This window comes from Lissotriton helveticus, chromosome 6 (assembly GCF_964261635.1).
Source record: "Lissotriton helveticus chromosome 6, aLisHel1.1, whole genome shotgun sequence".
Taxonomy (NCBI): Eukaryota; Metazoa; Chordata; class Amphibia; order Caudata; family Salamandridae; genus Lissotriton; species Lissotriton helveticus.
The window spans coordinates 2,031,794,603-2,031,811,061 of NC_136067.1; the positions used below are offsets into that span (position 1 = coordinate 2,031,794,603).

General features: G+C 45.7%; 1 protein-coding gene across 1 annotated transcript in view; it reads right to left on the bottom strand.

Moving 5' to 3' along the window:
- Positions 1–405: 405 nt before the first annotated feature.
- The window catches only part of GAREM2 (GRB2 associated regulator of MAPK1 subtype 2), a 355,526-nt gene continuing 339,472 nt past the window's right edge, over positions 406–16,459 (bottom strand). Inside the window, exons 5-6 of the mRNA XM_078647169.1 lie at positions 6,684–6,853; positions 406–1,411 (exon numbers count right to left, since the gene is read on the bottom strand). Coding sequence (XP_078503295.1) covers positions 406–1,411; positions 6,684–6,853 — 1,176 coding nt within the window. The remainder of the gene's footprint in view (positions 1,412–6,683; positions 6,854–16,459) is intronic.

Genomic DNA, 16,459 nt, shown 5'->3' on the forward strand with positions numbered 1-16,459 from the left:
GGGCAAACCCGGTACCCGGAACTGAGTAACATAGTGAAAGAGATCTCCTAGGTGTTAAAATTGAGAACTTCAGACGTATCCTACCTTGATGCGTCTGCCCTACCATGTTATAAATACCCCTTCATCTGTTAGTGATGCTGAGGGCATGCATCGTTTCCAGGCTGCATGGTGGACCAGGTGCATCAGGCGAGAAGGACTAACATAACAAAATAACTACTTGAGCTTAGATATGGGCTATCCTCCTATTGGATCCTCGCTTTCAGCGCCATCACTTTAGCCCCCGACGTCTGCATGTTTTCCTTCACTCGCTTGCATGGTCCATGGCTCTGCGACTGTTGGCCGTGTCAGGCCAAATGGGCATCCCTCGAAGAGCAAAAGTACTATGTGTCACCTGCTTGAAACCAGTCAGATCTTGGGCCGCCAGCCCTTGATGAACTGCATGATCTTCTTCACCTGCAGCTTGGTGAGTTTGAAGTCCTCCGACAGGATCTCCTCTGTGAGCTGCACAAAAATACTGCCATCGATGCGCTCCCTAACGAAGAAGGACACCACGTCCTCCGAGAGGCCGATGAAACGCAGGCACCTGGACACTTCCTCCACCGACAGGGTGGACAGATCCGATGGCGGGTGCCAGACCGACCCATCTCCGTTCAGTCTGGATATGCCAGGAGTGCGGCAGGGCGTGTCCAGGTTACTCCTCGAAGGCATTGGTGGTACCTCTATGACTCCTTGGGTGAGGTACACTCTTGTAATCCCACCCTCAGCCCCCCTCACAATTGTTGGGGAGATTGGAGCAGTGCTTCTAATCACAATGTTTTCTGAATCGTAGCCTTTGGGAGGCCTCGGGGGCGGGGGAGGACACGTCCCCTTGCCGCCCACCTTGAACACAGCATCCGGTATGCAACTGCGCATGTCCTGGGTATAGCGCAGCTCTGAGTTTATAGACACCGAGTCGGGGGATGTGCTTTGACTATTACCCCCATCGAAGGGGTCGAAACTCTCTGAAGCGGTAGAAGGGGTCTTCTGGCGTTCCAAGGATTCCAGCCAGTCTGTTGAGGAGGTAGGACTGGTGGAGTAGGCAGGGTTGGCAAAAGGGTTCAATGCTCCAAACGGTGCAAAGCGTTTCTGTGGGTGCGGCGGCTTCAACCGCGGGCAGCTGTAGTAGGTCTTGATAGGGGTGTCCCCACTCAACAATGGTGTAGAGCGTCCGCTGGCCACACTAGGACCGGTGTCTGCATAGGGCCAGGGATCAGACCAGGACGTCTGGGTGGGCTGCACCGTAGAAGGCTTGTTGCCAGGAAGCTGGCGGTTGGAGGAGTCCCCAGCCTTGCAGTCTCCCCAGGTGCATGGGTAGCAGTACAAGGAGTAAGAGTCTGGCGAGGGGGAGCAGCTTCCGCTCCGGTTTCCAGAGCTGCAGGGAAAGGAAATATAAAAGTAAAAGTGAACAAATGAACATATTTATTTATGTACTTATTTTTAATGTTTGTAAACACCTATCACTGAATACAGCAATCCCTTTGGGTTTATGTTTTTCTCCACACATCACACACATTCTACCTCCAATCATAGTCCACTCACATACCACTATTGTCAGCACCAATTAGAACTCAAGAAAATAATGTAAAACATATCATACATGTTTCATTTTTCATTAGATATACATAAAAAAGCTATCATCACTTGATTAAAAATCTCTCCTTTGAGAGCTTGTTGCAAACAGCATAAAAACATTAACACATTAAAAATTTATTCAAGCCAATGTCACAAAAGTAGGGGAAATTTTGAGAGAAATGGTCACTAGATCTTAACACAACCAACTGTTCATCATGGGAAACCACTTAATTGGCAGAACCCTATATGTGCTCAAACATCACATACTAAACACAAAGGTATTCTTTCTCTTTGTTTTGGCCAAGTTGATACCCCAATTTTACTGCTTTGGCCACCTATATTTTGAACAGAAGTTGATGTAAACACCTATCACCCAGAGCCTCAAACGCTGGCAAAATGGTGAGTAGAACAAAGATGGCGGACAGGATCAGTTTTAAGCTTAATCAGTTAGGCAAGTAAATAGTTTCTTACCTAAGGGGAGCAATTTATTAATTTCCCTCTGGTGCTAAACAACATTGTGCCAAAGCGTGACATGCCAAACAGAGAACCCACGCCCGCTAAATGTGGGAGACAGCCGGTGGAACATGGATTGACATTTTCAAAGCAGAATAAAGAAGTTACTCCCTGAGCTCCACAACAATACAAAATACAATGCGTGTTTTCTTGTATTATACCCCGTGATCGCAGGACTGCTTTTTGCTTGGAGACAGCTACATGTACTCGTGTATCTGGATATGAAGTATGGACAAGTTACTAATAGTAGCGTAATATTGGAGATTGGATATCATGATTTGTGTACTATACAGATGAGACTCTTTCAGACTCGTAATTGTTTTTCAAATGATCTATTATACGTCCAGGGATGGACTTGATATTATTTAAGCCCTGATGAAGTCAATGTTATGCATGTATTAAGCATATGACGAAACACGTGTTGGCTGCGAAAGAACTTGTGTTGGAGAGCTATTACTAATTGGCTGGCTGCAAAAGAATTTGTTTTGGAGAACTACTATTAAGTGACTGTGAAAAAAACTTGTTTTGAAAACGACTATTAAACTACTTTGGACAATTTAACCAAGTGGGATTTGTGGATGCCTAAACTACAGTGGATCTACCATCTTTTGATATTCAATGATTACCAATTAGAGGAGAACTTTAAAAGACATTACTTCTGCAATTACTGAATATTTATCTAATACAAGAAAACACCTATCGTATTTTGTATAGTTGTGGAGCTCAGGGAGCAACTAGTGATTTTGCATGAAAAACTCTGAATTCATTCGGGGTTTCCTTGGGATAGAGTGGTAACCTATCCCCTCTCTCTTGGAGTTCGCGGTAATTATATTCTATGAGTTATTGTTTTACCTCCTGCTGTGCACCGGTTTTATAACCTGGTTACCTTTTCTGTGATCAGAATAAAGAAGTAATTGGGTATCGTTAAGAAGGATAAAGTCTACCAAGGACTTAGGAGCCATTTTGTGAACTCTTTGTGAGTGAAGGAGAGAACTTTGAATATACATCTCTATATGACTGGTAGCCAAAGAAGATATTTTATTTGGTCGCGTCATCAGACGTAGCACACTGCAGGCTGATGAGCTCATGAAAGAAACAGTTATTTTTACAATTGCCATTAGATATATAATACTATAGGGGAAAGACATCTTAAAGTTTCTAAGGTGAACACCAGTTATGGATTTTGATAAATGACGTGCTGTCATAGAACACAAAAGTGCATTTTTGAAGTTCATTCACTGCTTTATCTTTGACTAATATAAAACATCGCATGACATGGGTTTTTAATGATTTATAAATATGTTATAAATACCCCTAAAATGGAATGGCATTTATATACTTGAATGCACCTATTCTTACACTATTCCTCAACACCTCATGCTTACGTGCACTGAGCTATCTGCAACATGTTTAGAGCACGTATCCAGACCTCATGCACCTCATCCAAGACCCCTTATAGAGGCCAACACCCTTCTGAACTGTGCACTCCAAAAAAGAGGGCCCAGGAACTCAGTGCATACATAGCACATCACCGCCTGGTCACGGTTCCGAAGCACTATACACACGCCACAATATAATTAATTCTGGGCAAAGCACTACGCTACGCTCGCGTAGTTTGCGAAGTTTGCGCTACTTCACACTACACGAACTGCACGTAGCACAGTGCAAACACGCGTAGCGTAGTGCAGCGGTCATTTTTTGCTTGCTCGCGGTCCTCAACGTCAAGTTGGCGACCGCGAGCAGGCAAAATAACATCCCGGCGAGACTTTTTCCTCATTCGCGATCAGGAACATCAGTTGCCGATCGCGAACGTGGAAAATAAACCTCCCGGCGAGGTTCTCAACGCGGGGAGGTCAGGTTTCTCATTGCGAGTGGTAGCATATGCTCGCGACCGCTCGCAATGAGAAACTACCAGTCCATGTTGAGAAAACTGCTGCTCAAGTAAAAATCTACTCGAGCAGCAGAAAACTACAGCTCGCACTGTCCAAGATGCCGTTTTCAATGATTGCACAGTGCCGGAAGCTTGTCCGCACTGTGGAATCATTGAAAACGGCATCTGCACAGTGCGAACAGGGTACTACGCAGTTCGCGTAGTGCTACGCGTAGCTCGCGTAGTGCGAAGTGCACTTCACGTAGCGCTACTTCGCAAACTACGCCCAGCCCTAAATATAATACAATAATGTATCCAAACAGTTCTGAGCTGTTCCTTTCAGACATGTACTGCAGACACCTTTCCTTCACTGCCTCGTCGCCAGAGTGCTAATGACGGAGGGCATTCACAAGACTCACCTCCTCTCTCTACCGAGTCACCCTAACTTCACCCCACACACTCTTACTACTGCAAGGTGGAGCTGGTGGGACCTCCAATCATGGTCAAATCAGATGGTGACCAGGCTGCTACAAGACTACACCCAAGTGCAGGTGCGAGAGAAGCCGTCCACTGTAGAGCCCGCTAACACACTTCCTGGGTGCGAGGTAGGTCATTTCAAGGAGTGGGTAGGTGCATTGTGCCCCTTCCCTTCCAGGGAGCCCCCGACACATTGCCCACTTTAAAGCCAATGCCATAAACTCCTTCTAGGCGAGTGATGTAGTTTGGCTAGGGAGATAATTGTATTGTAATTGCATTGTTACAGTGCTTACTACTCATGATGAAGCATTGAAGTACTTTACGATGAGTAGCACGCTACTCTAGTGAGGGTGAATATGAACTCATTGAGGGTGGCACACTCATAATGAGTGCAAATTGCAGAGTGTAAATTGACTGTTCTGCTGTTTGTATGGCTAGCACATGTTCATTATGGTGCACAGTTATTAGGTCCCACCTATTAGACAGCACACGTGCTGTCTATAGGAAAATATATTGTTACCAAGAATATACAGGGGCTTGGAGCCCGCCCATTTCTTACCACTGGTTGGCATTCCTGTCACTCTCATTTGCCTGCTCCTTATTCATGTTTCTAGCCTTTCAATCTTGAAGCATTTCCTCTTTACTGTTGCCTTTGATTGGCTGGCTTCTGTGCTTCCACTGCTTGCTTTTCAAGCACTACTTTTTTACTTTTTGGGGAAACACTCCATGAGAGTGCATGCTTTTTCCAGCTGTAATTCATAACATTGCGAAGGACAATGTCTCAGTACATTGAGAAACAATGACTGAGTACACAGAGAGACAGTGACTCAGTACAGAGGGACGGTGACTCAGTACAGAGGGACAGTGACTCAGCACACAGAGAGACAGTGACTCAGTACAGAGGGACGGTGAGTCAGTACAGAGAGACAGTGACTAAGTAAAAAGTGAGACAGTGACTCACAACACGCAGAAGGACAATGACTCAGTACTGAGAGACAGTGACTGAGTACAGACAGACAGGGGCTCACAAACACTCAGAGGGACAGTGATTCAGTCCAGAGAGGGACAGTGACTCAGTACAGATGGACGGTGACTCAGTACAGAGGGACTGTGACTAAGTACACAGAGAGACAGCAACTCACAACACTCAGAGGGACACTGACTCAGTACAGAGGGATGGTGACTCAGTACACAAAGATTAAGTAACTCAGTACACAGAGAGAAAAAGAGGGACAGTGACACACTACTCAGAGGGACACTGACTCAGTACACAAAGGGACGGTGACTATGTACACTCAGAGATATAATCTCTCAGTACACAGAGGGACAGTGATTCCCAACACAGAGGGAGAGTGACTCAGTAAGCAGAGTGACAGTGACTGACAACATGCAAAGGCACAGTTATTCAGTACACAGACGGACACTCAGTACAGAGAGAACAGAGAGAACAAGGATGACAGTACCTTTTAACACTCAGATGTACACTGACTCAGCACACAGAGAGACTGTGGCTCAGTTCACTCAGAGGGAAAGTTTCTCAGTACATTTATACTCCTAGGGCAGTGACTCAGTACGAAGAAGGACAGTAACTCGGTACACAGAGGCTTGAGTGACTCTATACACTCAGAGAAACAGTGACTCACAACACTCAATGGGAAAATGACTCGGGCCTTATTTATGAGGCCCTTACGCCGCACCTTTGTGGCATGTGGGGACGTAAAAAATGTGCCAAACTGCACCATATTTACAAAGTGATGCATCTAGGCAGATGCGTCACTTTGTGCGTCACTTTGTAAACACCTGCACTACATTATAACTGTGTCAGGTATAATATATGCAGGGTGGGTGTTCCAACGCAGGAAAGCCACTTAGAAGTGATGTAGTGAAATCTATGAGATACGTCAGGAACACTGACGTATCTGTGAATCCTTGAGACATGGAGAACATACAGTAAATACGGCATATCAATGGTGTCGCACGGATGACGCACTGAAGAGTGTTGCATGGCTGTTTTCCCGCAGCGATGCAACACGTTTCATAAATGAAGCCCTGAGTACGCAGAGGGACAGTGACTCCATACACTCAGGAATAGTGGCTCATAACACTTAGAGCGACAGTGACAGTACATAGAGGGAACAAGAGGGACAGTGATGCTGTACTTAGAGGACAGAGAGGGACAATGGCTCCCAGCACACGGGGGACAGCGACTCACACTTCTTGGAGCCCGGAGGAGTAGTAGGAGAGGCTGGGGCTGGGAGAGTGTGCGGCTGTGAGCTGAACCTTAGGAAAGCGAGGTGGCACTGGAGGGCTGGCAGGAGTAAGCGGTCGACCCCCTCGTGGAGGCACCGGAGGGGCATTCAGCAGGCGGCACTCTTCTCTCACCTGAAAGACACAAATACGGCACGGTTAGTCTAGTTGGGAGTGAGAGGAGCACTTCCCTGTCCACAAAATGTCCTAACCGCTTTTCACTGTGCATCACCGCTCTTCTCAGTCTTGGCTCTTAACTACTGCTCACCATGTGGTACCATTCACTGTGCACCACTACTCATCTGCACAACTAATCTCCAATACCACCCTGCACCCTGCTGATGCTCCACTTTCGCTAGGTACCACGGCTCAATATGCACCACTGCTGACCATGCGTCTCAACTCATGCTCTACCATAGATATGTACCACTGTGCATTGTCTGCTACCATCTGCACACCGTCTACCACTGCTTACTGTCATTCTTCACCATCTGCCACTGCTTACCATCTATCATTCTTCACCGTCTATCATTGCTTACCATCTACCATTGCTCGCCGTCTACCACTGCTTAATGTATATGATTGCTCACCATCTATCGTTGCTCACTGTTTACCACTGCTTACCATCCATCAAGTGTCACCGTCTACCACTGCTTACCATCTATTATTGCTCACTGTCTACCATGGCTCACCGTTTACCACTGCTTACCATTTATCAATGCTCATTATCTACCATTTCTCACTGTCTACCACTGCTTACCGTTCATTAAAGGCTCACCTTCTACCATTGCACACCATCTACTACTGTTTGCTATCTAACATTGCTAACCGTATACCATTGCTCACTGTTTACCGTTGTTCACCATCTACTATTGCTACCATCTAACACTGCTAACCGTCTACCACTGCTTACCATCTACCACTGCTTACCATCTACCACTGCTTACCATCTACCACTGCTTACCATCTACCACTGCTCGCCAGCTACCACTGCTTATTATCATTCTTCACTGCCAGCTGTCACTGCCCACCGTCTACCACCCCTCATCATCTACCATTTCTCACCATCTCCCATTTCTCACCATCTACCACTGCTTACTATCTATCATTGCTCATTGTCTACCATTGCTCACTGTCTACCATTGCTCACTGTCTGCCACTGCTCTGCCTTTGCCATTGCTCACCCTCTACAATGGTTGATTCTTTAGCACTGCTCACCCATCGCAAGTGCCTAATTTCTTACGGTGCTCACTGCCTATAGATGCTCATTGCATAACACGGCTCACTAATTAACACTGATCGCTCTCACAAGGCTCTTTCCATTTTTTGATGACAAATAATACTCTGTGGCCTAAAAAATCAAAAATCATTCTTATTGGAGATATTAAATATTACTTGTGAAATCTTATCACCCGCATATACCAGTGATCATTAAGAAAGAAATTCTGAAATTCCAGTTTTATTTGATGCTACTTCTGTGGGTGTTTTCATATGTCGAACCAGTGGCTCACTTCCTTCATTAATGATGTGTCTCTTATTTATTGATTTATTTGAAAAGTTTTATATAGCGTGAACATGACCCGTAAGGGCATCAGAGCGCTGTACAAAGAAGCAGCTAAGGTTGGCAGGTAAAAGTGTACATAATAAACAAAAAAGTAAGTTAACCCCTTCAGCGCTGTGCGGGAGAATTAATAAGTGGGCGGTATTCGAACGGCTCCCGGCCGTCCTTAGCACACGCCCACTGTGACGTCGGACAGCTGGGGGCCGTCCTGAGCGCCGAAGAGGTTAACAAGCACAGGTACAAAAAGAACAAACCAAACATGTTGAACATGTAAAGAAACAAAAATGGCATAATTGAATGAGAAACCCATGTTGTAACCAAGAAATGAAAGTTAGTTATGGGGCCTTCAGGTCAATTGTTGCAACTGGTTATGCAGGAGTAACCACTGACTTGTTTCTTGAATGAGGAGGTTGAAGAGTTAGATCTGATTTCAGGAGGAAGAGAGTTACATATTCTCGAAGCACGACCGGAGAAGGATCGGTTATAGGTTCTTTTCTTTTTGAATTTGTGAGGTTTTGCAAGAGATTCTTAGAGCTTCTTAGGGCCCGATTCAGACCAGAAAGTTTCAGTTTTTTTGCCAAGTAAATGGGGGTGTTATAATGGAGAGCCGTGTGCTTCAAGCAGTCAATCTGTGTGCTGTCTCTTCAGCAGCTGTCGATGTATGCCTTGGTGAGGCAATTCCATTTGACAACTCCAATGCAGGTACCAGGCTGCGCCCCCCTCTGAGATGATGGTCTGGTCATAACTTACGATAGAAAAGGGGGAAGGTTCCTGGTGGTTTCAAAGCCACTCTGATGAGACTGTGGTGATGCATATGAGGCTCCTGTTTTTTCAATCTACAGATGACATAACTTCTCTCTTTAAACTTGTATTTAAACAATTACTAAATAAAGTCTGTTTCAGATGTTAGGTGAATGTTGGCACCTTTGCAGCATAGTGAAACCATGGTTTTGCTTGGTATAACCATGTGCGACTATCCATATGTCAAATGGGTGCTTTGGTTCCTGGGGGTTAACAACAAGGCCTCCCTGAGGAATAACTTGCTAGTTTGAATAGTTCCTAAGGTTCATGAAGAATGTAAAGGTGTATATCAGCGGTGCCCAAACCTTTTCGACCTGCGGCTCCCAAGACCCATTGGCCATTGCCTGTGGCTCCCGACTGTTACTATTTTGGGAGGCTGGGTGTGGATGTAAGCCCAGCTTTGGGAGTACTTGCATATTTCTCCCTGAAAATAATTGGAATGAAGCTGATGAAGGTATTGTAATCATATACACAGGGTGTTGTGTATTACTAAGGCCACACTCTAATAAAATATTCCTATTCACACTTCTTTGCCCATGCCTTTTTTAGAGTACCCTCAAAAACTTTTTTATCCCACTTACAGTTCTAGATAGCACCCCTCTGCATGTAGGACCCACTGCCAAAGAGTTTCTACGCTTGAAGAAAAAGTGCATGCACTTCCATTTCTACCCATGTCATACGTGCCAACACACCTGTCTCTGCAGCGTGACTCACGTTTTTTTAAACCACATACAGCTTTCGTTTTTGTCTCCTTCCTAAAATTGCCTTCAATTCAATGCAAGCCAAATTAATACATCTGATTTTTTTTTAAGTGTCCCTCTCTCTTGCTTCCCAATTTTGGCAGTATGCCGTATATGGTGTTTTACTTCTATGTGCTCATGGAGAGAGCTGGCCTGTCTGGAAATGTGCGTGTTTTGAAAGAAATGTGTACTTGAAGTACCTACGCTTCAAGTACAAATGCCAATACTTAATACCTAGTGTGTTTAATAGACAGGACAACTGCACTTTCCTGATAACTTGCATTAGTGTAAAATGCATTTGGAAAAAAACTAAACTATTAACGAGTCCAACATAATAAATCAGGCATCTTCCGCTTACTTTGGAATGTGGGGATCCAGTGAAATATGGATGGCATCTCCCTCTACATGCCAGCAATTAAAAGCACTACGTTTACAGCTTTAGGACTACCACTTGCAAATCATCTACATCATGCGTTTAAGTCTAATTAGTTTAACCGAAGTCACCAGACCCTTCAACATTAAATGCATTCAAGTACTTGCTGCGCGGCTTCCCAGGCTAGGTATGACGGTTCCCTAGTGAGCCATGGCACAAAGTTTGGTAACCACTGGCATATATTGTTTCATGTGGACTACACAGCTTCTTGTCTTTGGCCGGGTGGCGTGGGCATCAGGGCAGTGCACCTCCTGGTCTTCATGACCTTCCCCTGCGTTTGCTTTTGGGTAGCAATATCTCCTGTTTCGTGTGTCATGCTCTTCCAAACCAGATTGTTAATGGTTCAACGGGAAACATCCTTTACAACGCAACTTTTACCACGCAGTGGCTTTACAACGCAGGTTTTTCAATGCAAGTCATTACAACGAATTGCGCTGGGGGGCGCTCTAGGATAGGTAATAGTTTAATGTACTATCCAACACCTTCCCTACTATCCACGGGGACTGGCGTTGGAATAGTAAAATAAACTATTCACTATCCAGCACCCCCCAAAGCAAGTCGTTGTAACGGCTTGCGTTGTAAAGGCATGCGTAGTAAAAGCGTGCGTTGTAGCAACGTACATCAGTTTCAACAGTATAGAAACTTTCCAAAGTCCTCCCTGTAACAAAAGGTCGTCTCACCTTCCTGTTAAAGGGTCAGTGGTTTAGGAGCCCTGTAAAGTCCTTCCTTTGGCAAGTTGCGATTGCTACTTTGCTCTGTGTAGAATTGGAGTTGTGTGCTGGTATCTGTCATGATGCTATCAGCAAACACACTTCCTCAGCTTGGTTGTGCCTATGCTTGCAACTTTGTACATTTCTGCATTATTATCTAATCACTGGACTTAGTTTCTTTCATACTTTGTTCCCATGTTTGTTCTCCTTTGATGATATATGCATATATTACCCTGTAATTCTGTCCTCAGGGTTTTTGGCTTGATCCTGTGCTTTTATTTGTTTACCTTTGACATCTTGACCCTTCCTTTTAGCTAGGGTGCCCTTGGAAAGGGGCCATTTTCTGTACTTGAACTATGATAGTGCTTCAGTTCCTTCCTGCATCTTGAGTTGCTAACTGGAATGCTCCCCCGCTGTTGGTGAATGTCTGTTGATTTTTGTTGCATTCACTCTTTTTGTGATTCTTCTTGTGGCTGTTCAGTGGGCTTCCTACTATTGTCAAGTCTTGTTTGTGGTCAAGGCGCGGGCTGGTCCCCAGTTTTCCTCAGAGGGCGTGGCACCACCCATGAGTAATAAGAGGCTGATCATGGAATAATGGTTCTATCTTGGTGCATCGCGTAGAGCGACATGTTTCGGAACACCATCTTAAATACCGTGGGCCTCATTTATGATCCCTTGCGTCAGTTTTGCGCTTCCGATGCGTCACTTTTTTTGACGCATCGGCGGCGTAAAACATGCCTCCTGTTGCGCACTATTTACAAAGTGGCGCATCTAAGCAGATGCGTCACTTTGTAAACCCCTGCGCTACATTATACCTGCGTCAGGTATAATGTATGCTGAGGGGGCGTTCCCCCGCAAAAAGCCTCGTAATAGTGACGCAGTGAAATCTATGAGATTTCACTGCGTCACTTTTAGGACGCTGTTGTGTCAAAATCTTGCGCCTGCCTCACAGCAGGCGTAAGACTGACACAGGTCCTTTCACATGGGGTTTTCCCCACGTGAAAGGACGCATTGCTAGAGTTGCGTCACTTTTGTGACACCCCCCAGCAATGCGTGACTTTTGCGCTTACAGATACGTCAGAAATACTGACGTATCTGTAACTCCGTGCGCCATGATGCGTCATACTGTAAATATGACGCATCATTGGTGTCGCAAGGAGGACGCAGTGAAAAGTGGCGCATCGCTGTTTTCACGCAGCGATGCGTCACTTTTCATAAATGAGGCCCCTAGACAGGACTACTAGACATCATCAATGCAGTGACATCCTCAGGTATGTCTCCTTGTGGAGAGAGCACCATGAGCGACTAAGGGCAGTACTCGAGAGATTGAAAGAAAGTGAGCTGACCACTGGCACTGTCCATGTTAGTCTTGAAACCCTCTCTAAAGGTCTTGGGGTACATATTTAACAAAGACAGGGCTGAAGCAAATGTGAATAAAGTGCAGGACCGTGGAACATTCGGGGCATGAAGACCTGTTATAGAATTATGGTGAATCTGGCAACACTGGTAACAAGCTTTATCGCCAAACTAAGCAACAGATATGAATATAGAGAGAATGAATACAACAGCACACCAGAAAACTTCAATATGAAGTCCTCTTTTGTATGGTGTTAAATGATCGAGGTCTCAGAGCGTTGGCAGATGTCATTGCATTACTCAGTGGTACACATTTTATCAAACGTGATAATAAAACGAATCATTCATGCTGGAACTGAAACATTGCCCTCACTGTAGGCAGCTGAAACATTCTCTGAAGCGAGTGCACAAACCCACCGAGCCATTTTAGTAACAATAACAGCTCTGTATGTGACTCATGAACTGCTCAGCCCCCTGGCATCGATGCCACATGTGGGTTCACTCCTCCTGGCATGCCATGGCAGTGTCCTGAGCTGCTGCTGTCAGCTATACACGCCTACAACGAGCACAGGGAGCAACAGGAAAGGATGGCTTGATAATTTGGCGGATTTATTCCAACACAATCCTTTCGACTTTGGTCGGACGCTGCCGACGTGCACTTGACATTCATGCTGTACCGAGAGGTACGCGGTCTCTCTGGAGGACTCCGTCGCACTACTTACCAACCAGCCGAATTACAGACCATGAATCCTGACATCCACTCTGGGGATTCTTTCTTAATGCGTCCTTAATGCGTTTACATCACATGCAATTTTTTTAAAGACCACTAGATGGCGGCGTCGCCTTTCGTAGTCAAGAACATGTTCGCCTATTTGGATGTCTATGCACTCGAGAGGCGCGCGTGGTCTCCAGGAAACACAACCAGGACGGTAGCCAGAAGTATATTTTTAGGGGGCAAGACAGACCAAACATTAAAGCTGTACGCTGTGGATGCATTCTTACTTACCTGTCATTATCATAGCCGCCTAGTTATAAATTGCTAATGTGTGACATTTCAATGGTTTCAGTGCACTTATGAGTGACATTCAAATACCGAATGTGTGCCACTTTCTTGCTAGTGAACCCAAGCACTGAGAGAGATACATGCGTAGCTCTAAAATGATCTTAAAACTGCGCGGAAATCCCTCAAATGTATTGCAGCACTATAAATACACAAGCCGCACACCACACTGCACCAACCAGGATTCAATGCTGCTTCTCTCGGATTAAACACGTTCAAATATACACACCCCAAAGGTGGTTGCATTAAATAATTGAGAAGAGTACATTTTCCACGGGGAACATCACTTACAACGCAACTTTTACCACGCAGTGCTTTTACATCGCAGCTTTTACAACGCAAACCATTACAATGCATTGCGCTGGGGGGCGCTCTAGGATAGGGAATATATTTAATTTACTATCCAACACCTTCCCTACTATCCACGGAGACTGGAGTTGGAATAGTAAATTAAATAATTCACTATCCAGCGCCCCAAAGCACTATGCGTTGTAATGGTATGCGTTGTAAAACTCACGTTGTAAAAGCATGCGATGTAAAAGCATGCGTTGTAATGTCGTACATCCTTTTCCACTGATGTTATTTTATGTGCAATTACCTTTGAACTTCATGTATATCTGGAAAGAATTATATTAACCGCTAAAGGGCTTATTTAAGAGAGGCTTACTCCTCTGGGGCATCACTTCTTTTGATGCTCCGGTGGCGCAATCTTCTCAATCATATGTATGAGGAGACGCAAAGCAGCGCTGCGTGGCTTTGCATGGCCTCACAGATATGGAGCAAGACACAGCAGCACAAGTCGCTGCCTCGCCTTACTCTGCGTCAATGAGGCGTTCCATGGGTGTGGTGCTGGGTTGCCCCAGATTTACTTAATCACGTACACCTGGGGCAGCGCCAAAAACTTACACCTCTCCAGAGCAGGTGTAACGAGGAGAAACATGTTTATTTCTCCTCGTTTTTTCCTCTTTGCATTCTGCAACGCACATACAAATAGGAAAAAGTCTCTAGGGATTGTTTTTTTTGCAGGAAGGTACTCCTTCCTATGCAAAAACAATCGTGCCTGCAATGGAGGCACCCTTGCACCATGGAGCAAGGGTGCCTATGTTGTAGTTAGGCAGCAAATTGTGCACCAACACAGAGGGAAAGGACAGGAATGCACCGTATTCACAGCGGCCATCTTGGGTGTGACGAAGCGCTCTGGTGAGCTCTAGCTGCCTACAAAAGGGGACGGTCTCCCTCCGCGTAGCGGACGCGACTTGCAGACGTGCCGGACTCGCGCCGGAGTCATGCCTGAGTCCTGCCCGTCTGCGTCCGTCCGCGCCAGGACGGGCCCAGGGACCAGTTACCCTGTCCTCCCCACGCCTGTCCCAGCCACTTATTCACGCTTCTCTCTTCTGCAATTAAGACACGCCACTACCTCTCCCAATACCTTGTGCAAACACTCGCTAGACCCCTCATATAATCAATATCACTGCCGACACTGTCCTTACCAACTTATTAAGCCGGCAGAGATCAGGCAGAAACCGGTGCACAAGCTCAACATGGCACTATTGAATTGTCGCTCCCTGCCTAAACATGCCCCTGAGATCTCATTCTTATTACAGGACTCCGCACTGGATGCACTGTTTCTTACAGAAACATGGTAAGGGCCCAGTTCAGGCCCAGATATCGTCCAGGCTCTGCCTCCGGGCTACTTAATCCAGCACCTTGACCGAACAGGGAACGTAGGAGGAGGGATCGCAATCCTCTATAAGGATCACCTAGTCTGTCACCTGTTAGGCAGCCCATTACTTGACTGTGAAAACATCCATTTCTCGATCACTCTGTCACCCTCAGCTTCCTTCACGGGGCTCTTAGTTTACCGTCCACCAGGATCCAAGGGACAATTTCACAGGACACTGTTAGAAACAGTTGTGAACCTCGCCAGTTCTGCCTCCAACTTTACTATATTGGGAGATCTGAACCTTAATTTCGACGATCCACAAGATACGATAGCTATGGATTTGGCCCAAGATTTAGAGACATGCGAAATGGCACAAAGAATCCAAAAGCCTACACACATAAAGGGACACCTGCTTGATCCCATTTTTTCTAATATCACTGATTTAATTACCATTGACCCGAACCCTGTTCCATGGTCAGACCACTTCATCATACCTTTCACTTGGACTGTCCCTTCCCCAGCTCCGGCCAAACCTTTCAGCACTAAACAGACAAGACACTGGTCTAAACTCAAGATAAATGAATGGTCGGAAGTACTAAGGACTACCTTACCGCCCACTAACCCTGACATCAATATAGCGAACCTAGAGTTTAACCAGTGGATAGAGAACTCACTTGACGCCATTCTGCCTAGAAAATCTGTAACCCAAAAAAGAGGATCAATCAATCATCCTTGGTTTAGCCCAGAGCTCCGAAAACTCAAACAGAGCTGTAAAAAAGAGGAGAGACAATGGAGAAAAGACTTTGATCCAGAGATAAAAACTAAATACAGGGCCTCCATCAAAGCCTATAAATCTGCGTTGAAGGCAACGAAAACAGCTTTCTACGCAGAGAAAATCATTGCATCACCTAATTCATCGAAAGAGATCTTCAGAATCGTTAAAACTCTGTTGAAACCCCCCGATCCCCCACTTGCCCCAAATGCATTAGGGTCCCGTTGCGAAGAACTTGCACTTTTCTTCCACACCAAAATCCCAAAAATCCTCCTGGGTCTCCCACCCATCACCACCCCCGAATCACTACCCCTACCTAAACCTCTCTCTCAAGGTACTACTCCCGAACTTTCTTCTTTTTCCCCCGCTCACTGAGGAATTGTTACCCCCCCTCCTCAACTCAATCAAAAGTGGCTCCCCCCAAGACCCTGTTCCAATTAACATCTTGAAATCAGCCCTGCCTATTATTGCGACCCCAGTCATCAATCTGATTAATTTCTCGATTGAAGCAGGCACAGTCCCACGGGACTGGAAAATGGCCATGGTCAAACAGCTGTTAAAAAAAACGAACCTTGACCCCGGAGACCTATCCAACTACCGCCCCATCTCCCTTCTCCCGGGCATCAGTAAATTGGCAGAAAAATT